Source organism: Silurus meridionalis, chromosome 25, assembly GCF_014805685.1.
Source record: "Silurus meridionalis isolate SWU-2019-XX chromosome 25, ASM1480568v1, whole genome shotgun sequence".
In the NCBI taxonomy this organism is placed as follows: domain Eukaryota; kingdom Metazoa; phylum Chordata; class Actinopteri; order Siluriformes; family Siluridae; genus Silurus; species Silurus meridionalis.
Window position 1 is genome coordinate 5,787,501 of NC_060908.1, and position 27,419 is coordinate 5,814,919.

General features: G+C 40.3%; 1 protein-coding gene across 14 annotated transcripts in view; it reads right to left on the bottom strand.

The window, feature by feature from the left end:
- The window catches only part of ncor1 (nuclear receptor corepressor 1), an 87,946-nt gene that overhangs the window by 51,618 nt on the left and 8,909 nt on the right, over window positions 1-27,419 (bottom strand). For 8 of the 14 annotated variants that reach the window (XM_046839154.1, XM_046839164.1, XM_046839163.1 and 5 more), the window contains 13 exons: window positions 26,391-26,611; window positions 20,436-20,533; window positions 19,238-19,457; window positions 18,259-18,441; window positions 16,759-16,872; window positions 12,202-12,267; window positions 11,957-12,009; window positions 9,891-9,957; window positions 7,146-7,318; window positions 6,063-6,153; window positions 3,823-4,001; window positions 2,108-2,162; window positions 788-886 (listed from right to left, as the gene is read on the bottom strand). In XM_046839154.1, coding sequence (XP_046695110.1) covers window positions 788-886; window positions 2,108-2,162; window positions 3,823-4,001; window positions 6,063-6,153; window positions 7,146-7,318; window positions 9,891-9,957; window positions 11,957-12,009; window positions 12,202-12,267; window positions 16,759-16,872; window positions 18,259-18,441; window positions 19,238-19,457; window positions 20,436-20,533; window positions 26,391-26,498 — 1,506 coding nt within the window. In that variant the 5' untranslated portion in view covers window positions 26,499-26,611. The remainder of the gene's footprint in view (window positions 1-787; window positions 887-2,107; window positions 2,163-3,822; window positions 4,002-6,062; window positions 6,154-7,145; window positions 7,319-9,890; window positions 9,958-11,956; window positions 12,010-12,201; window positions 12,268-16,758; window positions 16,873-18,258; window positions 18,442-19,237; window positions 19,458-20,435; window positions 20,534-26,390; window positions 26,612-27,419) is intronic. The other 6 variants (XM_046839168.1, XM_046839169.1, XM_046839167.1 and 3 more) reach the window with 3 other exon arrangements.

Sequence of the window (27,419 nt, forward strand, 5' to 3'; positions counted from 1 at the left end):
GGTGGGGGGACGCTTTGCTGTCATAGGGGCATTAGCTTAGGGAGAAAAAAAAATTATAATACAGCCACGTTGTAATAACACATGCTGAACACTAGAGGGCTTTCAGAGAGCCCCGCCAGACGCCACATTAGACCATGAGAACATGCAGAATACTGCACTTACACTTAAACCGGGACACGCCTTCAGATCTTACAATGAGTTAGTTATACAACAGCACCGTCTCCAGCGTTCTTTTACAACACCATCGTTCCCACACTTTAGGATCTTAGGATGTTTTTGGCTCGACTCTTTTACGCAGTTTAGGTTCTCTACACTGGCTCTCACCACCCCCTAGGTGGAAGGAGCTCCCAAAACAAACATCTCACGCAGCCTGAGCTTTGTATCAATGAAGTACTAGTTTATAAATACAAAAGAGGGAAAGTGGAAGCTTAGTGGTCAAGGCATTGAAGTTCAAATCCAAGCACCAAGATGCCTCTTCTGGGCCCCTGAGCAAGGCTCTTAAACCGCATAGGAAATGTCCACAAATATGAGAGTGAGGTGGGGCTTAGTGGTAGCTTAAAGCATTAGATTTCTGGATCTGAAGGTCCCAGAAATCCCAGTCACACCAAACTAATGCTTCTGGGCCCCTGAGCAAGACCCTTAGATGCTCAGTTGTTTGAATGAGATAAATATAAGTCGCTCTGGAAAAGAGCGTCTGCCAAACCCCAAAAACGTAGTGCGAGAAAGAGCCATAATTCAGCTTCACAATCCACATTAACACCAGTTTAACACACTCCTTTAAACTCACCTGGTTCCTCCGCCTCCTGCCATAATTACGTCGGACCAGTGTCTTAAAGTTCTGGCTCTTCTTGGCCAAATAGTAATACAGTACACAATCTGAGACACACTGCAAAAGAAAGGAAAAACTGTAAGCATGCAGCAGACACACGGAAGGTGTACATACAAACAAACTAGAGGTCGAACGATTGATCTGTTTTGACCATACCAATAGTTTTTCCAGGTTGCATATGCGCCAAGACGGTCCGCTGTCATTATATAGTATGAGAGCGGCCTCTAGAGGCAAATCACTAATGCTATGTGCTGTTTGTTTTGATGTGCGAGACTGTGCGCTGTTACTCATTCATGTTAGTTCTAAAGCATTTATTAACGTCAGTTAATGCTGCAAATGGAATCTTACGGTAAAGCGTTAGCATTCATGTAAAATCCAATAAGTTTTGCTTATAATGGCCATCTCTTTCAGTTCTGTTTTACATAGGTGTTTTGTTTTTTTATCCAGACGAACGGTAAATTGAACGGTTGATCGGTTATCGGCTGGCATGATCCAACCTATCTATCTGTAAAATCCACGAACAGTCACAATGAGCACACTGAAATAGTGGCTCAACGACCAATTCTCTACAAACTATAGCAAAAATAAATGAAATAAAAAAAACTCACTTATTAGACACCATTAAAGTGCATCGTGTCAATTAGAGCTCACTCAGGTTCACATCTTCGCTCCTAAGATGATGTCAATTTGCATCGGTCACGCAAAACCAATTGCTAGCAGAGCAGATCGTAGAGGAATTGAGGTTCTAAATGATTTCCGACGTTCCAGGGTAGCCAACTTCTAGATCCAAAATTTCCCGGTTCCCTGTGCCACCCTGTATAACTCACGAATCCCTCAGAGGAGCGGATCAAACTCGAACACCAGGGACACTAAAAACTTCATAAGAATGGGTTGCCGTATTACGAATATAACGCTTGTTTTCACGTGGCTTTTTTCTTCAGCAAGTTCTTGTCAGAGGCGACTGCGGAAATGAGAAATGTTAGGTCGGAAATATTTTTTTTGAGCTAGAGAAAGAAAGAGAGAGAGTGTGAGAAAGAGAGAGAGAGAGAGAAAGGAAGAAAAAAAATAAATAAATAAAATCAATGACACTTAAGATCTGAACATTAACTCTACCCATTACAGGAGAAGCCTTTATCTGTGAAGCAGCAGTGCTGTGGTTTCGGAGCTGCCGGTTGGTTGTGGCTGCATTAGCTGTGTTTGTACGCAAGAGTAAGAGAGAGAGAGAAAAAGAGAGAAAGAAAGACAGGAAATCTTTCTGCACAGAAAGGAAGTGCTCACCTTTCGTTCCAAATAAGAAGCAATAAAGCCGAAGTTCTTCGGGTGCTGCACAAACCTGGAAAGCAAACAGAAATGCATATTTTTTTTGTTTTTGAACTACTGAACAGGACAAGCTTAATCGGTACAAAACGCACAGCAAGGAAAACATCTAAAAGTAGAAAAACAATGAGGAGGGTTTTCTGTGCCTGTGTGTGTGTGGTCTTTTCCTCAGTCATTATTCCACCCAGGGTTTTGTCTAGCCCATAAAACAGCTCTCCAGCCCGCAAAAGTCTCCCTAATGCTAATCGGATCGAGGCTTCGGATGTGTGTGCTTCCATCAGGAACTGTGATTTGTGGCGAGAGCTATTAGCTTGAAATCCTGGACTGTGCGGTTGGGATGCATTACTGCAATAAATATAGGGAAAGGAAGGAGAACGGTGAGAACGTGGGATTTCGCTGACAAATGGCATTCATGTTCCAGCGTCCTAAAATGTACTGAGGTGGACTAATGTGCATGAGATATATGCGAGAAAATTCATCTGAGATGAATTCAGATATCAGAGATGCACTGAACACCTCTGTAAAGTGGTTTTCATTTGTCACATATACAATATAGCACAGGGAAATACTCAGAAGCTGGAATCAGCCATGATACAGCACCCCTGGAGCAGGGGAGGGTTAAGGACATAGCTACAGGGCCCAATGGTGGCAGCTCGGTGGGGCTGGGGCTTGAACCCTCAACCTTCTGATCAGTAACCCAGAGCCTGAGCTCACGCTTTGCTTTTAGCTAATAAATATATGAAGTGGTATCAAACATTTTAGAGCTCTGTTCACAAGTAATTACTTTATCTACGTTTACACACTATCACCTTCAAAACAGCACAGCAATGCAGCGCTCCCAGCGTTCCTGACTCTTTTGGAATGTGTCCTCGTTTTCCCAATGGTTCCGAAACGGCGAACTTTAGGCTGGATCTTCATCTTCGGGAAGAGGCCGAAGTCTGCCGAAGCCAAATCTGGCGAGCAGGGTGGGTGAGAAAGTGAGATCGTGTCGTTTCCGACGAGAAACTCGCGTGTGAGGAGAGCTTGGTTGACGTGGTGCAGACATGCTCAGAATGGCACTAGATGCACAGCTCCAGATGTACTCAGGACGATGTCTTATGACTGACTTGATCTGTTGGCGTGTTGCAAAACTAGTCTCGAAACGTTTGGATACCACCTTGTATAACGCTTCCATGTAGCTAAACATCGACCAGGCATAACATTATGACCATCTGCCTAATTGTGTTGGTCCCCATTTCGCTGCCAAAACAGTCCTGACCTGTCGATCATCAACATGAGCTCCTGTAGCTCAAATTGCTAAAGAAGTTCTGTTGGATCAGACCACACGGACCAGCTTTCGCTCCCCATGTGCATCAATGAGCCTCGGCCTCCCATAACCCTGTCGCCGATTCACCACTGTTCTTTCCTTGGATCACTTTTGATATCCCACAATATTTTGAACATCCCACAAGAGCAGATCTAGCAGCCACAATTTGTCAAACTCGCCCAACTTTGAGGACAAAGATTTTCCCTTGCTGCCTTAAATATCCCACCCACTAACAGGTGCCATGATGAAGAGACAATCAGTGCTATTCACTTCACCAGTCGTAATTTCATGCCTGATCGGTGTATATTCATATCCACTGAAAGAACTACGATTAGAAGAAGGAAGAACCTACTTCCATGTTTATACTCACTTCTCCTTAAAAATCTCCTTCTCATGCTCGGTCCAGACGTTCATGAACTGCCGAGACTTGTAGACCTTCATGGGGTCTTCCATAAGCCCGTTCATGTTGATAAACTTCACGCGCCTCTGCTCCGAGTCGTACATCATGGGAGGGATGACCGACAGCTGCCTCATCTGCTTCTCGTTGTTCTGAGGGATCAGACAGATCGATCAAATCCTGGAAACTAACAGTCTGTATTAACAGGGTATATAGTGATAGAGACTCGCTCAAAATATCAGCGGTGGACAATAAGAAATAAATTTTTTTTTTATTTTTACAAACAATGCCCCTTAATGACAATGAATAAGTGAAAGAAGTTTGACATCATTGCAAATTGATCATGCTGCATTCATCTTTCCCTCAATCCTGTATAGTCTCCCAGTTCCTCCCGCTGAAAAACATCCCCACAGCATGATGCTGCCACCACCATGCTTCACTGTATGGATGGCATTAGCCAGTTGATGAGCAGTGCCTGGTTTCTTCCAGATTACCATTACACTTGGCATTCAGGCAAAAGAGTTCAAATCTTTGTTTCTTATGGTCTGGGAGTCCCTTAAGGTGGCTTTCGTCAAACCCCACACCTGCTGTCATGTGCTTTTTACAGAGGGGTGGCTTCTGTCTGGCCACTCTACCATACAGGCCTGACTGGTGGAGAGCTGCAGATATGGTTGTTCTTCTGGAAGGTTCTCCACTCTCCACAAAGAAATGCTATAAGTTCTTTCATAGTTACCATCGGGTTCATGGTCACCTCCCTGACTAAGGCCCTTCTCCCCCGATCCCCCGATGGCCGGGTGGCCCACTCTAGGATGAGTCTCCGATCTCGGGTCTGCACCTGATTGTATTGTAAGACGATTTATTTTACTTCATGGCTTGGTCTATGCTCTGACATGCAATGTTAACTGTGGGACCTCCAAATCATGTCCAATCAACTGAATTTACCACAGGTGGATTCCAATCAAGTTGTAGAAACATCTCAGGGATGATCAGTGGAAATAGGATGTACCTGAGCTCAATTCTGAGTGTCATGACAAAGACTAAATACTTGCATCAGATTTTTGTAAATTTTTAATACATTTGCAAATTGTCATTATGGGATACTAGACTGGAGCTCGACCCAACACCCGTGGCCTCATTTACACCTTATTCGAGGTAGTTGAACAGAAGGTTTTTGGCTCATGATCATTGGAAGAGATATCAGTGTTTGACTCATTAATATCATTCTATTAATAGATTGAGATAAAGAACAACAGTCTTTTCACATAAACTGAGTCGATTAAGCAAAGAGTCTTGTGGAAAAAATTATAATAGGAAAATTATAGCCATAATAAATCATAATACTTTGATACTTAAGTACATTTGAAGGCAAACACTTTTATGCTTTTACTCAAGAGCACTTTTTCTGGAGTAATATTTGACGGAGTGAATCGCTACTTTAACACAACTACATAACTTGAATACTTCATCCACCGCTGCATAATACCAGCTGTCACATACAGATGGAGTCGCCGGTACATTAAACTTGATCTAAATGTAGTATTAAACTTTAAGTATTTTTTTTTTTATTTTGGATACAGTGATTCGGGATTGTATTTATTTTTTGCTGAATGCAAAGCTTTCTGCGCAGATTCTGCTCCTGTATCCTGCAAGTGGCTCCCAGAAGAGTCCTGGAGTTTTCTGAGGTCGTCTCAAATCTACTGAGGTGGACGAGAAAAACCTCTTTATACCAGATGCTTTTATAAAAGAAATCTAAGTGCAGTTACGGAGTAAAATTTATGCAAGACGCATCTTTTGGTCAAAAGAGTTTGTTGTTCAGTATAACGGGATGAGGAATTTACGGCTGTGTGTTCTCGATGTAAACCCTCGATGTTCTGGGTGTACTTTACTGCTCTGATTGGGTCAAGACGCACCCCTGTGTCTCTCATTAAGACTTTTATTCTTCGAAGGGATGGTGTGTGTGAAGGCAGGACCTGTAAAAACTGTGCTTCATAGACAGCTGGACTAGAACAGGTGCGTTATACATCTATTTCGAACTGGTTTAAACTCTTGGGTCCTTCACGTCAATGCAACTATTCCATTAAGGAAGTGAAAGACATTTCCCAATTCTAAAGATGAATGTAAAGGGGAAGTCGGCTATAAAAAAAAAAAAAAAAAAAAAAAAAAAAAACAAAACAGGCTTAATTGAGAGGATTCCGGGCCTGAGTGTGACCTACCTCTTGTTCCGAGAGGCCGTCTATGATTTCGGAGATCTCGTGCTCGCTCCTCGCGATGGTAGCGGACAGCCCCGTCCCTCTCTGTCCCACCCTGAAAGACAAGCAGATGAAGGATGAGAGAGCGAGAAAATAATCTGGCGAACACTGCATGAGAAAATATATTGCTCTATTGTACTCTTTTCTGTAGAGCACCGAGAAGCATGTCTCCCAGGGGGGGTTTAACCGAGACCTCTTGAGTAAAAACATCTTCCCGATAGTCAGTTATTCCCCTGCCAGTGACTTCACTGTCGTGCCCAAGACTAAAGCAAACCGCCGCTCCATTTTAGGCTCCAGCAAAAAAATATATATATATTTGAAGCACTAGTCTAACGAAACAAACCTTTACAGAAACCAGTAGGAGAGAACGCTGATTCTCTGAACAATGGGTGCGCAGGTAAACGAAAGTACCTGCAGGACAGAGGTCGGAGTCTGAATGGGCGGAAATAAAGCCCCCCGTGGAGAAAATAAACAGCTCAGAGCCAGGAAGAGCTGCTAAACCGATGCCAGAGGTCAAATGCAGACAAGTTGAAACGTCTTTGTTTGATAAATGAGCAGGGAGGTTCTGAAGAGGAGAAATGTTTTGTATTTGCAGATGCAAAAAATTTCAGCGGTTTAACAAGAGGGAACTTTTTAACCATTGGAACGAGGCGCTGTGGAGAGTTCAGGTTACGTGTGCAGGAATCAAAAATCAACTATATGTATTTAGACAAAATAAATAAATACAACTGAACTGTCAATATATTTCTAATTACTGGAAAATATTAAATAACCACCACTGTGCTCAGTTCAGGGAAGTCTGACCACGTCTGTACCAGGAAGTACAACAGGCATGACCTCTGGCCGGCTCCTGTCCCGCCCGTTTTGTTATTTTAGCAGAGTTACATCACAGCCGCAGCTACGCGGCGCGCGTGCGCGTACCCTCTCCTAGGACACTGCGTGTCCGCAAAACAAATTTCCAGGCCCAGCCTATTTCCAAATTTCCTGGAAGGGAAGTGTTCAGGGAATGCTGGGAATTCAGGACGAGTGTAGCAGTGCTGGGCTGACCTTTGGAAGCGCTCCTGCTGCTCGCGCTGCTTGCGGATCTCGGGAAATTGGCGCTCGTAGTACTCGCGTGTGCGACTCTCCTTGGCCTTGCGCCGCGGGTTGTTCTCCATCCGCTCCACCTTCTTCTCCCACGCCTCCATCAGCTGGTCGTAGCGCTGGCAGATTTTCTGTTCCTAACACACACACACACACACGCAATATTTCAGCCCTCTTTCCTATACATATACACTAGAGATGGTAAAAGTAAAGGAGGAGTTGCATCGATGCATTGGATACTAGTTGAAATTTGCATCACGATGCATTGGTTTTTTTTACTTATTTGCATTTGTTTAAAAATGTTACTAAATTACTAAAATTATTTAGTAATATATATTTATTAATAGATGTGCTATGCCTTTATCATTGAACAATTTTTTTTTATGCAGATTGATTTCTCCTCGCTAAACAATTTCTCGAGCGTGTTCTGTCAGCAACCCTATTACTATGCAAATATGACGTATCACGAAACTATGGAGAATGAGGCGTGTCCTGAGAGTCACATAGAATACAGATCAACATGGCAGCATCTAGAGCTGCATCTTCCTAAAGACAGAACAGTAAAAGAAGAGATCCTCTGGATTTATTTATTTGTTTTTCTTTACCAAAGGCCTGTTTGTGAAAACGCCATTTGTTAGATGTCAGAAGACACTTAAGTAAATGTACTACTTGCTGTCGGTCTGCTAAAAATTCAATTACCAATCCATATAATGTGGTAGTTACCTACGTTCACATCGCGGTATTAAAGCGTCAATCGTCCATTACGATCAAATCCATTTGTCACATACACATTCATACAGAGGTAATGCTTGTTACGACTGTCCAACATGTAAACATGTAAATGGAAAATTTTAAAATAATAAAATAATCAAAAGTACAAAGTTTCCCAAAAGTTTTAAAACAGAGATAAAAACAATCAACTAATAAGCATCTGTACATCTGTTCTAAATGTACCTTAAATTAGTACTTTCAAGTTTTTATCCTCTAACCAGCATGGGCATGGACGAATATTGATGCTTAATGCAAATGTGTATTTATTATTAGCGAAACCAAACTTAACGTAGAACGTGGAGACAAAATATTCATGTAAATGTTTTAAAGTAATTATGGTGTTTTAAATCGGGTAAATCCTCAGGACACCACACGGAACATTCGCTATGTTTCCACACGGATGCTTTTAACTGCCGGATGTGCGCATCATGGCGGATTTTGGTGCTTGAATTTAGACTTGCCGCTTTAGTAAAACAAATGTTTAGTGATTAAAAAATTATTTTTCGCTGACGTTTATTATTGTTTTTATATTTAATTTATATATCTGAGTAAAGAAAGAACATTATAAATAAATGTGTGGTGCGTTTTAATTTTGCCGCTTTTATATGCATTTTTTTTATATCTTTGATAAAAATGATAAGAAACGTGCACTGCATTGATCGCCTGTTAATAAAATTAGTGTGTTAAAAGGAGTTAGTGTTAACATTATCAATGCGTTCATTTGTAAAAATATACACACACGTATATACACGTGTGTATGCGTGTGTATATATATATATGTGTATATTTGTATGTATGTATGTATGTATGTGTGTGTGTGTGTGTGTGTGTGTGTGTGTGTGTGTGTGTGTGCTTGAATTAGACAGAAAGGGACAGGTACGTGACAGACACCGACAGTAGTCCAGAATTTCAAAGTGTCCCAGTGTGACCGAACACGTCTGTTTTTCCCAAACGTACATGACCGTTTATATTCTATCTAATCCTGGATACTATCGAACACCTGGCTTTGTGAGTGCAGTGAGAAAGAGGTCAAGCAGGAATTCAGTGCGACCGACACGCCACTATAACCTTCCTCTCTGGCACTCGGTAGAGCTCTGCCAGATACAGCTACAAAAACAGCTACATTTATGCATTTGGCCTTTTCTCACCCCCAGCTTTCAGCAGACCTTCAGATCAAATCATTTTCACGGTCCAAAAATTTTTAAAAACCTTCGATTTATCTCTACTCAGACGGTTGAATCGTCTCATGAACATGACTTTTGATTTTGAAAATATTTATATTTCCCGGCCGTATTTTAAATCAGTTGGTCCTGATAGTAACGGGTTAGGGTATGAGGGGAGGGAAAAAAAAAGTTCAAACAGCAGGCTCAATGGCTGAAAATGAGAATGTGGCTTTAAATAGACGCATGGTGAAGCACCGGGTCGACAAGGGATCCAAAAATGTCTCGCCACTATGGAACAACTTGCACTATACCTTTCTCACACACACACACACACACACACACACACACACACACACACACACACACACACACACACACACAGAGAACCCCACCACAGCCAAATGACTTCCACATGTGGTCTAGAGAGTATATTTAGCTTAGTGGAACGCAGCGAGTGTGCTTGGAGTTTGAGCGTTCTGTAATGCGTGAGACAGAGGTTGAAACCGTAGCCGATTACATTACGCCAGGATTAAGACTCGCGTCTATGCGTGGTGCTCAGAAATTCGGCGAAATAACACACGCAACACGCGCAGTAAAAAAAAAAAAAAAAAAAAAAAAAAAGATTGCTGTACAAAGGTTAGCAGCCACGCCATCATCAGAATCGAGAAGTGGGTTTTACCTTCTCAAAGTTGCAAACGAGTGCACGCGCGCACGCACGCACACACACACACACACACACACACACACACACACACACACACACACACACACTCACCCTCTGTTTGCGCGCGTGGTTCCTCCTCTTGAAAAACAGAATCAGCTTCTTCCTCATCACTTGATTTCTATGGAGAAAAGAACAAGAAACATCCTCACATTTACTTGTCTGTGCAAACCCAAGACATGCTCAAAAGCAGAAATCGCCACAGCAACAGATATAAACCGACAAATACGACTAATACTTTTAAAACTTTTATCAAATTCACTTAATTCAAAGGGGTTAATATAAAAAAGTTCCATAGGGGTAAAGTTCTAATAGGGAACATGAGGCACTTCAATGAGGCAGTGACATCACTTCCTGTTCAAAGGGTATCTTTCCTAATAAACACTAAAGGGAAAGAAAAAAACCTTAAGATACTTATGACCCTCGTCCCAGTAAGGCTTCCTTTCTTCTTCGACTAATATTTGACCGGATAACTACAACTAAATATTTGTTTAACGATGTGATTATGCAGTAATGGCTTGATGCCACTGTGCACGCACAAACAGACATGCACACACACTTGTATACAAGAATGAGTGCACTGATAGAGTGACTAAGATTAAAGTCTAAACAGGGATGAGCCATAACTTTCTGGGAAAAAGGGCCATGTGAGTAACAAGTAGGGCAAATGTTTTTATAAATCTAAACTAAACTAAAACTACATATTGAAACCTATCTCAGTTAAAATTCAGCTGATATTCATATCCATCCGATATTTCTTAAAAAAAAAAAAAATAAACATCTGCACAAAAACGTATATGCATAAAGATCACTTACATAGCGAACAATGAAATTTCAAAATACAACCTAACAACCCGAATAAAAATACGATCTTTGTATAGAACCGCTTCTAACTGAATATTTCCGATATCCTCAATTCGTTACAGAATTGCCATCGATTCATTCATTCATCGATATCCAATCCATTTGAGTGTCAGAAAAATGATTTCTTTCACTAATGCAGCTCAGTCCTACTTTTATAATGGCATTTTTCATCCACATATCGAGGGAGTGAATGAATGAAGGAATTGAAGGAATTGAAGGAATAAATATCTTGTGTTTGTTAAGCACAGATATTGGGTAAAGTATGCTAAAATAAGTAGAACGAATCAAAAAAAAAAAGTTAAAAATTAATTACAGAAAAATCCAAAATAAATAAATGCTCCTACAAACTATATATAGGTGGATTCAATTCAATTCATTTGCCGCTTTCAACAATGGACATTGTCTCAAAGAAGCTTTACACAGATAATTTGGTAAGAATGAATGAATAAAACTGTTCTTTATAAGTGTAGGCTTATTCCTAATGAGCAAACGGGTGGCGACTGTAGTTTATAGTTTAATTTATCTGAATATATATTTTATCATATTTTATCATATATATATATATATATATATATATATATATATATATATATATATATATATATATATATATATATATATATAAAAAAATAATATAATTGTTGTATTGACTTCACTAATCAAGAATTTGAATCGGTGCTCTACTTATTCACTAAAGCTTTATTGGTGTCCTTATAATGAAATGACTGTCCAAATGCCCAGTTCTCAGACTGACCTGATGATAAGATTCCAGACAACCTGACCTTGAACTTGTGTAACTTGTGAACAACTGGTGTATGCGTGCTCTTGTATACACACACACCAAACAAGGACACACTGTACTCCTATTCGCTCTTCATAAGAACCCAGTCAGCATGTTTTCAGTCATACAGTATAACATTTGTCGAGGTCCTGCATCTCTGACACTCAAATAACCATCGTGATTCAATTAAATAAATTTTTCACTGCAAACTACCAAATTATTTTTGATTATAATAACATTTCTGATAATTGGGGAAAAAAAAGAAAACAGTAACTTGAGAATTAGAAGAAGAAAAAAAAAAAGAAAAAAAAAAAAAGGCGCTTTATAAATGAGTCAATAATCGGATAGATACAGCGCTTTTGACGCGACGCCATCCGCAGTCACGTCTCGCTTTTTATCGGCTAACGGTGTTTGGTTGATCCAAGCTACTGCCTACTTTTGCAAATATTTAGTCAAGAAAGGAATAAATACTCACGTCTTAATGTTGTCGTGGTACACTTTAGTATCTGACGGCTGGTTATACAGAGGCTGGTGAAAGACACACACACACACACACACACACACACACACACACACACACACACACACACACACACACACACACACACACGGGAAACAACAGTTAATCATTAGCATTTAAACAAGAAAACTGTGCAGGTTCAGGAGTACTGAACACTGAATGCTTAGAACAATTCAAGCAAACTGTGGCAGCGGACATACCACACTCACCAGCTCTACTTTAGGGCCGAGTCCTTCAAAGATCTTGTGGGCCTCCTCTGCTTTTTTCTAAAAAGAAGAAAATAAAGCAATGTTTATCTGGGACATTCAGCTGAATTACAACTTCAATCCCTATTCAAACCATCCGATGTGCCACGACGTGAATCGCGCAACGGCGCGCTTGGTGTTGGCTTTATTCTGTCTTTAACATGACAAAAAACGATTCGTCTCAATGAGTGATACGTTCATTTTTGCCTGAGCAAAGCATCGTGAAATATCTGTAGGTTATATACAGGAAACAGAATTGAGTAGTTTACCCCCTCGCCTTTTCAATAAATCTTTTTTTTTTTTTTTTTTTTGGTGGAATCTTGACGCTATTGTTACAATAATTATGGGGGTCACGCAACAAAAGAACTAATAGCACGGAGCATAAGAAATAAGAGGTAAGCTACTCATTCTATCAATTTGCCGTTTGCATCGTCGTCATATTTTCATAATTGGAACTATAGTCAAAGTTCTTGTATGTACTGCACATGACCAAACCATCTTAATCTCGCCTCCCTCACCTTGTCTCCAAAACGTCCTACATCCTCCATCAATCGTACTCCACATCAATAATCTCTCAATCAACCTCTATTTTATTCTCCAGAATGCCCTGTCTATCTACTATCTATCCATTTATCATCTTTTTCCACCTTTCCAATTATCAATCCATCAATACACCCACCTGTCCGTATATTCGTCAACACATTCAACTACATTTCTCTTTTCAAATCTATCTAACTATAGATCAATCCATCCAGCCCTGTGTCATGCATACGAGCTGGTATCTAAAACGTTTTAAGACGAGTTCTGTTTACATGAAAGTACTTTCCTATATCTGCTTACACACGTTCACCTTTAAAACAGTCTCCTTGCACAGCAGTACAGCGCTCTCAGTGTTCCGGACACTTCTGGAATGTGTCCTGGAAGTCTTCTTTTCAAAGCGTGTCAAGCATCTTCTGCGATTCGCACTGGATCTCCGTAATCGTGTCAAAACAGCGACCTTTGAGACGGATCTTCATATACTGGAAGACGGTAAAGTCCGCAGGAGCCAAAATCTAGCGAGTAGGTTTGGTGCAATGTAAAATTGTGTCGTTTTCGGTGAGAAACTCGCGTGAGAGCTCAGTGACGGGGGCGCACGCGCTCACAACAGCATACAGTGTAACGTACGTGGCAGAACAGCGCCTAATGCACAGCTTCCGACGTACACAGGACAATGTCTTTTGGCACACTGACTTATGAAGGTGCTCCCTGTGACTGTGCATGTAGCCTTGTGCTGCCATCTGTTGGTGTGTTACAAAACTACATTGCAAAATTTAGGGAATTTTGAGGACTGAGGAATTAACAATGTATATATGGGAATTTACAGGAATTTATTTGAATAAACTGGGAATTCATAAAGTTGCAGGTAAAAATAGGGAATTAAATAAAGTAAAAAATAAACAAAAAAAAAACAAAAAAAAACAAAAGAATAATTTTGGTTAAATCAACCAGATTAAATACAATTTCATTTGAATTTCTACCCTGCACATGGCACACAGCACAATTACTGCAGGGTAACTGAGGCCACGCCCCCTCTACGCACTGTGCATTCGTTTATAACACAACACGCATTATTTATACATCCTGCACAAAAAAATAATGTCAGACAATTTCCATCTTGGTGATTATTCACTTACATTTCTGTAAGATTTCTGTAATTTATGTTTAAAACTTCCTTGTGCTGTGTGTGAGCTTTTGTGCAACAAAATTACAGTAACAATTCAATCAGACACAAAAATGCAGACACTTTTTTTTTTATCAATATTGGTTTGCATGCATGTCAACTTATGAACCAAACAAAATGTTTATATTTATGTTTGCATATGATACAGTTGTTACAGATTTCCCCAAATTTCTGATTAATTCCCATAAATTCCTAGTAAGTTTCTAACTTGGATCTTTCCCAAAAGTCACCAGATGAAGGTCACATAGAAAGTTTCTGAAAATGTACAGGAAATTCTCCACCCCTTTGCAACCTTAATTCAAGATGAGTTACTTGCAAAAAAAATAAAAATAAAATAAAGACTTTAATATAATCCTCTAATTGTCATAAATCTAGTTTTATTTATTTTTTAAGTAGTGTTTGGTGGGAAAAAAGGTCAATTTCTTGTTTAAGTGTCACAGCAAGATGCATGTGTAACGATTAAGATGCTTTTGATGAAACCTTGATCCTGCTTATTTTACGTGCGTGTGTGTGTGTGTGTGTGTGTGTGTGTGTGTGTGTGTGTGTGTGTGTGTGTGTAAGCACTGGCAATGCGAAATAACAGTAAGAGCCAAGAAGTAAAATAATGTAAAATAATAAGAATAAACAATAAGCATACACTATTAAAAAACGCGGTCTATTAAATTATTATAACAATTATTACACTATTAAAAACTTTAGCTCAGAGTCAAAGTCTTCTCCCCGCATGACATTTAATAAACCGGTCAGTGCGCGACGCTTCGCCTCCTCACCTATCGGATATCTGTTTCACATGCAAACGAGTCTCGTTCCAGAAGAACAATGGGTTAGGAGTTCGGGTTGGTGATGTTTTTAGGCCACCCGTTTTTAATTGTACGAACAACGCAGTGTTTGTTGGTTTCCCCACCCAATAACAGAGCAGTACAAAATGTATCCCTCCTGTCTGTCTTATTAACCAGCCACCAGACTGAAGCCCTGCTTGCTTCAACAAACAGTCCATGAAACGGAATCTTAACACGTGCACACGCATGCACGCGCACACACACACACAAACTGGTTTGCAGAAGAGTAAAACTTAAAGGAGGAAATTTAAAATAAAAACCACAAGTCTGTGTTTGCATACACTGCAAAAAAAAAAAAAGGATGCCCTGTGTGCCAGGGAAGTAATGAACAATGAGCCTGAGTGTGTGTGTGTGTGTGTGAGAGAAAGAGAGAGAGGGGGAATATTATTGCAGGAACAGTGTAGCATGACCTGCAGTGTGACTGATGCATCACATAGCGAGCAGCAACAGCTGTTTAAATATGAAAAGTCGGAGAAATGAAGTGAGAGACTCCAGAGGAAAAAAAAAAAAAAAGGAAAAGGTTTTTAAGAAACCTGGCAGGACATAGCAGCTACTGCGGACTATACGACAAGGGTTTGTGTGCCATCGTTTTAATTCAAGCAATAAAAATAGGTCCAAGGCAGGGGAGCAAAGCTTATTTTAAATGTGGATTTCCTGCTCTGGTAGCCAAGACCTGATGAACTATAGTAACCCTCCAGTACAACAACACATACCTGGTAAATGAGAAGTGTGTTTCGGGTGTCGAAAGAGGAGCAGGAATATAAGCTGCGGCGAGCGGTGGGAAGTGCTGATGATAATGAAACTATTCAACGCTCATACACGGGTGTGTACGTTTATGTACATGCGTTTATGTACACGAATCTTGTGACATTGGCGGAAAGGTTTAGCGATTGCGGTTTCACAACAGTCATGACATGATCGTATTGTTTCTCAACCCGGTGGCTAGTCTGTTACTGACTGTAAATCATGTGCACTACGGTCAGCTACCATATTTCCCAGTTGCTAAGCGACAGTGTTTCCACGTCTTCCCCACTTCATGTCCATTGATTTCTTGATCCTGATTGGTCAAAAGCTGTGGATTCATTTATAATATATATAATTTTTATTTATATTAATGAACTCACACAAACTGAATAGTTCAGACAAACTATTATTAAAAGTAGTATTGTTATAAAAGACAACTGGTCAACTGCTTCCTCCATCCGCTCCCATCATGCTCTTTTATTCTTTCTTTCTTTTTGTTTGGTTTTCCCCCATCTATCTCTCCTTCTGTTTACCTGTCTGTCTTTGTCTTTTTTCCTACTCCCTAATTCTTCCCTTTATCCCATCCATCCTTCCATATGTCCATCTGTCTGTCATTTATTTCTTATTTTCTGTCTTTCTTTATTCCGCTCCTTATTTTTTCCCTTTATTCCGCGTTTCTTCTTTTTTTCCTTCCTTCCATCCACCGAGGTTTATATTAATTAACTCGCACAAACCGACTTGTTTTATAGACGCATTATTATTGTTATAAGGGACAACTGGTCAACTGCTTCATCCATCCTGCAACATGAGCTCTTGTGTTTTTTTCTCCCATCATGCTCTTGTTAGATGTAATCCCCAGTAGTGAGGCCCTTAGGAAAGGAATTTACTGTCTATGTGGAGTTCAGCCAACTCTGCTGGGCCCTCAGCCTTTATCGCTCCTTGTGTAGTTATACCGTTTCCCCATAATGCTTTGCAGAAAGATTAAAGGGCTGCACATGCCCCTATACAGACCCGGGTGCCCTTTATTGTCAATCACACTGCACGCAAAACACACACACAGCTTCATATGAAACAAGTCTGGACCGCGCTTTCCTTCCATTCGCATCACTTGGTGAAAGCTTTAGAGAATAAGTGCCTGTGATGGAACTGTCCTACAGCGACACCTGAACAGCCTCCAGTGAATGACCAGGTCTGTGTTATGTCTCGTACCCGGTTTTCGTCATAGATGATCTGGACGATGCTGCGGTGTTTGTGTTCCACGGGGGGAGGAGACACTGGCTTTTCCGGCTCCACTGGCTTTGCTGCTTCCTCCTCCAGTTGTTGCTGTAAGACACCAAACAGTCAGGAGAACAGTACAATGAGGCAGGAGCAGTTTGCCAATGAAATAAATCGATTAATGAAAGACAGCTTGGTGCAATCAGAAAGCATATCAGTACATTGTCATACACAGAAAATAAACTAGTGATGGGTGAGGTATTGAGATGTGCATGACACTGGTTATTGTATTTGCCACAAAACTGCCCCATATTCTAAGTTAAGATTACAAAGAGTAGGTTTAAAGCAGCATGTCTCAATCCTGGTCCTGGATTTCCCCCGTCCTACACATTCGGCTGTTTTCCCCAGTGGAGTTCAGTCACGTCAACTAGCCGAGAAGTTAAATCCGGCGCGTTGGGAGCGGGGAAAACACCGCAATATGCAAGATTACAATTTTCTGCTTCCTGCCGAAGTAGCTAGAGAAATGTCTGCGTGACGATCGACAACCAAAATGCGGAGCATTAACGCCATTACCTGCTGTGGGCCTCTCTTTTGCACAACAAACGAAACAGAGATGAAGAGCTTGGAGAGCAGGAAATAATTGGTCAACAGAGATTCATAGGGATCTTTTAATGGAATGCGTGGAAAAGAACATCGCCTGTTTTTGCACCGGTGTTCAGGTTTTTTTTGTTCAGCGCTGTTTACTGCTACTTACTGTTTACTGAAATGTTATGTGTAACGTGTGTGTGTGTGTGTGTGTGTGTGTGTGTGTGTGTGTGTGTGTGTAGTCAGGATGTATTAATAGCTATTCTCACAAGTATATGACACATGTGCAAAAGACGAATGTCCGTTAGAGAATGAAAACAAGAATAAAAAAAAAAGATTTTTGCAGGTCACAAGTTTGCAGGGGACAGGGAGGTGAGAGAAGGAAGGAAGGAAGGAAGAAAAAATAAAAAGAGACAAACAGATAAAGAAAGGCATGCAGAAAAAAAGAAAAACAAAGATAAACAAAGCAGACAGACAGATAAACAGTGGGGAGAGGGAAAGAAAGAAAGATTGAAAAAAGACAGACAGGCAGACAGGCAGACAGACAGACAGACAGACGAAATCAGGTGAAATAACTGGACAGGGAGATGAAGAGACAGCTGAAGGAAGGAGTTTCCCCCCCACTAACACCAGTACATGAAAGTGAGTGGATTGAGCCTGAGTCTCCAGTCTCTCAGACACTCTACAGTGTGATTTACTCACAAACAGCAGATGCATAACTGCTGTATATTATATGATGAAACAATAATCTATAAACTTGTAATAAAGTGTGTAAAGAGTTTTCTGGAGTGGGTGGGATCACTTGTGCATGATGTAATGATTGCTCCTCCAGGAGCTTGATGTTTCCTATAAACTGACAACCCAAACGAAAACGGTTGGGAAACAAACTGAAGCCTTGGATCTGCTCACCTGCTTCTTCTTCAGTTTAAAGATCTGTTGCTCAACCTTGGCAATCTCGCGGTCCACGCGGTCCATGCTCTGGATTAGCTCCTCTTTGGAGAGCTTGGAAGGAGACGCGTCCTGCTCGTCCCCCATGGCCTGAAGCCCTCCTCCTGGGGACGAGGCCTCCAGCTTCACACTGTACTGAGTTTCCTGGGGAAAATGCACAGAGTTCAAATAAAGACGGTTTCTGAGATATGGAATTAAGCCTAATGTAAACACGGTACGGAAATAAATAACAATAATAAAAAAACAGGATGCACGCAGACAGTCATGCTCCCAAGCCACTCATAACTAACCTCTGCTTTCATTGCAATTTGACAGTCAGCTCTTAGCAACAGATGCTGGAATAAACATGGGTAGAGGGGTTCCTAGTAATGGGGTTTTTGCTATGGAACGTGCCGATTGATAAACCCTGCTTTCAGCATTTTGTTTTTAGTAGTTCGTCTGACGTTATAAGCAACACACAAGAAACACAAGACGCAAATTTACCACTAAATGCGAAATATCTAGTGAAGGCAAATGTTCCTGTTCAAACCACAAACAATCCTAAAGAGACTGATGCTTTTTTTTTTAAAGAAGAAAAATAAATAAATATAAACATGCCAATTAGATGATTTCCTTCTGATCTGGCAACGGGCGTTTGGTTTAAACCCAGAAAATCCTATAAAAAAAAAAAAAACCCTCCCTGAACCAAAATGTAAACCATTTAACTCTTTCCTAGCCAACTTTTTTTGAGCTGCTTCAGTCTCAGTCATTAGTTTGAGCTCAATGCTCAAAAAACCTGGCGCGTATAAAAGCATGCTAATAACGCGTGTGTGTGTTTGTGTCGATGCGTCAATACGGTTTGAATTAGAGCACTGCAGTGGCCGTAAGAGACACGCCACATGTGAAACAGCTGCTCCTGGATCGTGTTGTGAACGTAAAGAGGTTTCAGAGCATGCTGCACCTTCTTGATCTCTCCTGCGGTTCTCAGGCCGTCCTGGATGGGGTGTGGTATCGGCAGGACGATGCTGGTGGACTGGCCGCGGGCCAGGTGGGCTTCTGCGGAGCCCTCGATGCGTGGACGCTTGGCGTCTGCGGCTTCGTGCTCCAGCTGGGCCGTGACTGTGTGGAACTGCTGCTCGTAGCCATGTCGGCGCTCCGGGGGCCTGCGCAACATGGACCAGCTTTAAATCAGAATAAAGGTTTGGTAGGGTTGCAAAATGTCCAGGAATTTTCAAAACTGGAAACTTTTCATGAGAATTAATAGAAATTACTGGGAATAAACTGAGAATTAACTAAATTGCAGGTTAGCCAATAACAAATAAAAAAAATGTTGCAGGATAATTTTGGATAAAACAACTAGATTTAAATCAATTTCAGTTGAATTTCTACCCTAAACATTCATCAATCACATGCACACTGACTTCAGGCCTACAGGAATATTGAAGACACAGTTTTGCAATTGAGTCGAACATTACATTAATTCTAATAAGTTTTGATATTATTGGGTAAATATATTTCATAGATGGTATTAAATTCTAACCAGCGAATACCAAAATGTGTTTAGACAGTAGCCAGCCAGTAAATGATATATGCTAAATGTAAGCTAGCACTAATTTATTGATAATATATGAGGTTAGCTATTAGTAGCTCTTTCTTCTACCTTTCTGCACATCCATGATTATACAGAAGTACAGTACTGGTCAACAGATTGGACAAATTACTATTTGTAATGTTTTTGAAAGAAGTCTCTTATGCCCATATACTTCATTTAATCAAAAATACAGAATAACACAGTCATATTATAAAATATATATAAAGAAATATCTATAATTGTTGTTCTTACATCTTACAATTAAATCAAAGTCAAAAATATTATACAATTTCTTTTTAAATTGTATTAGTTTTTAATACAATTTATTGCATCCATGTCAGCTAATGACCAAACAAAATGTTTATGTAGAAATTCCCAGTAAGTTTCCATCTTGGAATATTTACAAAATTCCCCAGATGAAGTGGCCATGGAAAGGTTCTGGCAATTTACCCGGAGTTTTCCGCCCCTTTGAAACCCAAAAGCGGAAGAAAATATTCCCACATGGTATTACATAGATGTGTGTGTGTGTGTGTGTGTGTGTGTGTGTGTGTGTGTGTGTGTGTGAGACCTTTCTGTTCCAGGGTGGAATTCTGACAGCAATGAGGGTCGGCGACGCTGCTGCTGGTCCTGCAGGTGAGCATTGCGGTACTCTGGAATTGCAAACTCCTAGGCAGGCACAAGCGCGCACACACACACACACACACACACACACACACACACACACACACACACACACACACACACACACAAAATAAGAAAGCAGACATACCAAAAACAAATAACAAAACTGCTGTCCTGAATGGGGGCCTTACAAAGAAATGAGGGTGAGATGAAAAAGATCCCAAAATCCCCAAAACCCCCCACACACAATTGGTTATTGATAATGGCCAGTTTGTTTGTTTATTGGGTTTTAAATGCCATGCCAGCATCGGTGGTATTTTCATGGCAAGATCAAGGTGGGTATCGAGGAGACTTGACTCGACTTTTGACTACTGCAGAGGTCGGTGATTATATGGAGTCCTTCAGTTTAAATGTTCTCTAAGTATTTTATTATTTTCTTTGGTGATACATTACGGAAGATTCCTTAATATGTACTTTAAGTAGAAAAGCTGAAAACATGAAAACATAGCTGAAAACATAGAAAAACATGTTGGGGGGGGGGTTCTTCTCTCTTTAGCAGGGAAAGCATGTGTGGACATTGAGGAATCGTCTTTGGTTTGGTCACTTTTCCGAGTTATTGTTGGTTTGAGGTCTGATGGTGAAATTTTACATTTTGTGACTGAGAGCTTCTTAGTTGCTTGTTTATTGACATACAGTCCCATGTGGCTTGGTATGCAGCAAAATATGATGTAGTTTTGTCTCTGTATGGTAGGTGTCCCCAAACTACAGCCTGTCTCCCCATATGAAACAGCCATCTGAATGATGCCAGAGCCATACTTTGAAAATGAAATGTTTTTACTAATATAAAATCTGCATTTGATAATAAAAGGTCAGCTTTATTATAACTAAAAATTTATCTTAGCGGCAAGTACTGTCTAACTTAGCTATCAGTATAACTTAATTTATTTGTTAGATTCGCCCACTAACCATATGCGCATCTATATAAGTTAATGGTTTGATTTCAATAGCAATGAATATGAAAAAAAAATTCATTATGATAGTAATAATGCTATTTTAATAGACTATGTATCTCTTGAAAAGTAACGCTCATTTGTCTGTACGGTGCAAAACAAAATCATTAACTAATTTACCATTGGGGGCATAATAATAATTTTCTTTCAGCTGCTCCCATTAGGGGTCGCCACAGCGGGTCATCCGTCTCCATACCCACGTCCTCTACATCTGCCTCTTTTAACCCAACTACCTGCATGTCTTCCCTCACCACATCCATGAACCTCCTCCTTGGCCTTCCTGGTGGCTCCATCCTCAGCATTCTTCTACCAATATAACTCATGTCCCTCCCCTGCACATGTCCAAACCATCTCAATCTCGCCTCCCTCACCTTGTCACCAAAACGTCCTAAATGGGCTGTCCCTCTAATATTGGGGGCATAATACATTTTATAATAATACATTGGGGGCATAATACATTTTAATAATTTTCTGTTACTATTTTCTGTTCACTTTGATCACAATGTTTGTAATTATGGGATGTTCAGTCTTTAGGGATTCAAGTGTTGGAGTCTGTGCAGATGAGAAAATGGTGCCCTTGATTGTTTTGCAATCATCAGGTACAACTGTTGAGGTGAAATGGATAAGACGACATGCAAACGCTCCTGCTGACATCTCCATTAGTTTTCCATGATCAATCACTTAAAGCAGGTTTATGAACCAACGACCCAGTGTGGAAAATCAATGAAGCAGAACCAGACGACCTCAAAAGGGCCGAACCTCTGACATCAAAATCATTAGCTAAGGGAAAAGCCCATGCAAGCTGTTGGACGTCCTTGACTAGTAAAAACTCTCCTCGGTCTGCAACGCAGCACAGATCATAAACACGAGGCCGAGAAAACGCCTTCCTGTAAAAGTATCGTTCTTAGAACTCTAATCAAATTTTAGCAAATAAACTGCCAACGACCTTCAGGGCAAGCAGTTAAGTTTCAAAGCCAGCTTACACTTCTGACATGGCTCCTGTGCCCTGCCTCGGTGGCTGCAAAGATTCGAGCAGGAGCCACTGCAGCACCACAAGCTCAAACTATTTTGTTTATTTTTCAACACAAGTGCACGCCAATAACTGATCGAGACTTTCAACACAGCTTAGAAGGAAAAACGAGAACCTGGTGATATTATACCAATCCAAACATACCGGACACTCAAAGGAGAAACATTTCAGTTTCGCAATTGGGAAGATTTCGAGGTCAAGCCTTTATCGAGTTCCCGATGATTTCCCAATCGGGCTAAAGACCCTTGACCTAGAGACGGCTATTTCACAACGGCCGAGTTAGCAGAAGTAGAGCATTCTTCAGAAAAGCTCATCGGTGCAACAATCGTCACTTTGGACTTTACAAAGAAATGGTTACAAAGAGGACAGCGGTGAAAGGCCAAAACTCACACTCCAAAATGCGTATTTAACACTAGAGAGAGAAAGAGAGAGAGAATGCAATCGGGAGCACAGCTGGGGTCTGTTCAAGGCCATTTCTGTAACACTGAGGAATGTGAACCGATAACCACTCTGATTTCTAATGGGAAAGCCCTGATGCGTCTCAGATAGACAGATAGACAGACACAGACAGACAGACCAAGCTACCTTCGGTCACCATACAATGACTATTAAGAGACTTGAATAATGTGCAATCAAAACCACAATATCGCAGCTCATATCGCATTGGTACCGAACTGTTTTGGTACAGGACTTTCGGCACAATGAACACGTTTACTTAATGCAATCCTTGTTTTAACGCGCGGAACATCGTTACAATCCAAGTTTCCACACGGGCATATTAAGTGTTGGAAAGCACATTCAGCGCAGGGTCATTACATGAGCCGTACCGGAAACACCGTTTGGACTGTGCGTGCGCGAAATTGCAGCTGCTTCCTGTCACTGCCAACGTTTTTACGACAGTCTAGAGATGTCGATTTTTTTTTTATTGCTTATGTTTTTATTAACAGCTTCAAGAATTTCTCTTAAAAGTAGAAATTTACGTAAATTCCGCATTTTGAGGGAGTAAATGACTGAATGAAGGATGCATTCATTTATGAATGAATAAATATCACGTACGTTTCTTAAATTCTTAGACACACACACACACATCTGTATTACCCAAATGGGAGAGGGAATTAAATTTTTCCATTTATTTAATTAATTTTTTAATTTAATAAATTTTGTGCCGATTTAATCAATATAATAAAAAAAATACTATCACGTTAAATTGATTCATTAAATATATTGTAAAAATTCAGTTTTTATTTATAGCAAGCAGCCATTTTATTAAAAATTGTTTAAAAGCTTGTCTGACTCGTGAATTGTGTACTGTCACACCTCTCGACTCAATGCACTCCATTAAAAAGAGGCTGTGAATAGATCTCATGAAATTCTTCGAATTTCTGAGTCTGTATTATTGCAACCAAGTATCCATCTTATAAAAAGTGAATCCTACACATGACCTGTCATATTCCTCCCGACAACCATCTAATGCACTCAGAATGGAAAGAGGAACATTCTATATGAGATGTAGCGCTTGTGCTTTGACTTTTCAGGCCCAAGTCAGCTTTCAAATTACTTAAGAAATAAACAAAATAACATACGTTCAGAACTTTGTGCAATGCCTCAGCTATTTATCTAATAAATAATTTATATGCAGCATTATTAGTTGATAAAGACATCAGCTAGGCTTAACATGAACATCGTCCAATGATCTATTTAAAAAAAGAAAAAAAGTAAAAAAAAAAAAAAGCAGGCCATGAAGCAGGCTTTTTAGTTATGACTGAATTGGGGGAAAAAATAGGACTTAGGAACAATGACTTGGCAGCTGCTGTCCAACATCTGTCCCAGCAGATACCACATTCTCCAAACTTGCTGTACAAACGAAGGGCTTTGCACACAGGCGATATAATTCACAGACAAAATATTTGTATGGTGAAGTTTGAAATGAACACAATGCCTCACTAGTGCAATAAAAATCCCATCGTGACGAAAAACAGTGGGGTTTGTAGAAGAGGAAATTCGAGCCACGTCTTCATAACCTCGATCTCTGTATTTACAGAACGCCATCCATTTGTTTCAACTGCAACTCAAAACGAGTTGCAAAAAAACTCAAAAAAATAAGCAAGAACACTTTTAAATAAAATAAAAGCTTTAAAATCAACAAATGTGTTTAATATACAAAAATACTTGCACAGGCAAAAGTATAATAATGATGGTATAAAATGAATATTACACACTCAAAGCCCCATAGGAGAAACCACTGCCTTTTTCAAGAAGATAAATCACTTGTTAGAAGTCTGTTATAATATAAAAGTACTAACGACATATTCTCTCAAAAAACATATGCGGCAAAATGTAAAGAAACGTTCAGCCTTTGGCTTTTTGGACTTTAAATTAAAAATTTAAAAATTTCTGAACTGAAAATACTCCAGTGTAGATCTATGGTGTAAAAAAAATTTAAATAAAAACACAAGCAGCTACAGTTACGTTTTTGAAAGACAAACGCATCTTTTCTTTTCTTATATGCAAACTAGGTCACTTACCAAACTAATATATATATATATATATATATATAAATATGCAGATGCTGCACTTTATTTTCATTAAACAATAACTGCTTTACATAATTGACATCTGGACAGTTAATTTCTCTACAGATTCAGCCTTTTATTCTTCACTAGTTTAAGATTTCCTTCTGACTTTTGGATCCATTTCATCCCAGAGCAGTTCAACAGGATTTAGGTGCAGCGACTGGGCAGGCCATTCCATTATATCCAACACTCCTGCTGACTGTTAACTCTCTATGTAGCATGTGGTTTGGTGAAATCGGGTCCAACGAGCCACAGGCCAGACAGAATTGCACGGTATTGCATGTTTGGGATGGTGGCCATGTCAGCTCAGTTTTTTTTCCACCTGGAATACGTCTCTAAGACGCCTCCACCTCCATGTTTGACTGTGGGTGTGAGGCAGTCTGCTAACATCATTTCTCCTGTTCACCATCTTACACAAGTTCTTCTGTTGATGCCAAAATATGTCCAAATTGGACTCATTTACCCACAGAAGTTTCCTGCAGTCATTCACTGTCCAATTTTTGTGTGATTTTGCCTTTTACCCAGTTTGTTCCATATAAAAACAACAGGATTTAAGGGTTAAGGGCCTTGCTCAAGGGCCACAATATAGGCAGCATGGCGATGCTAAGGATTGAACCCCTGACCCTTTGATCAGTACCCCAGAGCCTTAACCACTGAGCTACTGCTGCTACCTCCGCCCAATAAAAAAGTAAAAGCAATGTCCACTAGATGGCATCTGCTGTGAGGTTTAGCAATTTCATACAAGGTAGCGTTTAAACCAACTGACGTTCGTTTCTTGCAGTTGTCGTGATCGTCATCATGAACTGCATCAAAAAGCCTCGTTTGAAATTGGAACAAGATTCCACAAAGAGGAAAATCCTAAACGCTGGTATTCTAAACCTTTTTGAAATAAAATCGGAAATGGTTACTGGTAAAAGATAATATTGTGTATGTATACGATTTGAGACACGTCAGTCTGGGTGTTAATTGGGGGACACGTCATGCTAGGGTTAGGGTTAGGGTTATTCTCATCCTTACCGAGTTTTATTGGATCAGGCCTGAATGGAATTAAATGTAGGGTTGCAAAATTCCAGGAATTTTCAAGACTGGAAACTTTCCAGGGGAATGAATGGGAATTAACAGAAATAAACAGGGACTTTACGAAATTGCAGGTTAGGGAATAACAGGCAACTTAACTGCAGTTGGGGAAAAATTAACTTGGAGGATAATTTTGGTTAAAACAACCAGGTTTAATGCCATTTCAGTTGAATTTCTACCCTCCCTTGAAGCATCGGAATGGCAGGACTTACCTGTGGATGGCGTGTAGAACTGTACGCGTACTGGACTGAGTGGGTGGTATAGCGGCTTTGCTCGCTGCTGAAGCTCCCCTGACTGGGGGGAAAGCCCGAGCTTGACATTGCTGCTGTTGATGATGATTCTGAAGACGAAGGCTCGAACGGAGACCTGGAGCCTTAAGGCACGAAGGCTCCCTTACGGGCTCGACGCCGTCATGGCTGCAGTGCCGGAGCACCTGAAAATAAAGCGGGAAGAGGAACGGCACTGTATTAGAACATTAGAAACCTGCTTTGTTCAAAACACATCTACGATTTTAGCTCCGTTCCGAATTCAGCTTTTTTTTTACACCCGTGATTTTAACGACCAGCTGCGTTGGGAGAAGGGTTGCCAGATCTGACCACAGTGACCAGATATAAATCGAACCACAAGAGAAGTGGGCAGATCGCTCTTTTCCAAGAGTATTACTCCACCCTTTGACGCAGCAGTTCGAAACAATATGATTGACAATATGCTAAAACACTGCACAGTTGACAAAACTAGAGATTTCAACGTTCACTTTTGTACCTGCTTTAAAAACACTGAAAAGAAAAAAAGGATTGTGAGGAATCCGTCCTGAGATCATATTATACGATCATATTTCACAGCCCGAACTGAGTCTCAGTATTAGTATTCGCACAACTGCTTGTGTTAGTTGTGGCTTTGTGTGTGTGTGTGTGTGTGTGTGTGTGTGTGTGTGTGTGTGTGTTTCAGCTCTCCGTTTGAACTACGTCTTGCACTTAAAGAAAACAGACTTGCTTTTTCGAATTGCTCTGGTCTCAACGCGTGTTTGTTTTCATTAATGAACAAATGAAACTGGAAGTCTATAAATCTGTCCATCCTGATCTTCCTCTCAATCAGCATATCACCTTTTTTAGGCACAATTGCTAAATACCTATTCATTCTTTTTACGTTACACAGAAACCTCCACATCCTGTGTCATGCGTCACAGACCGAAACACAAAGCACCTGGTGAAGAGAGAGAATGTACAAGTGACAGAATGCTG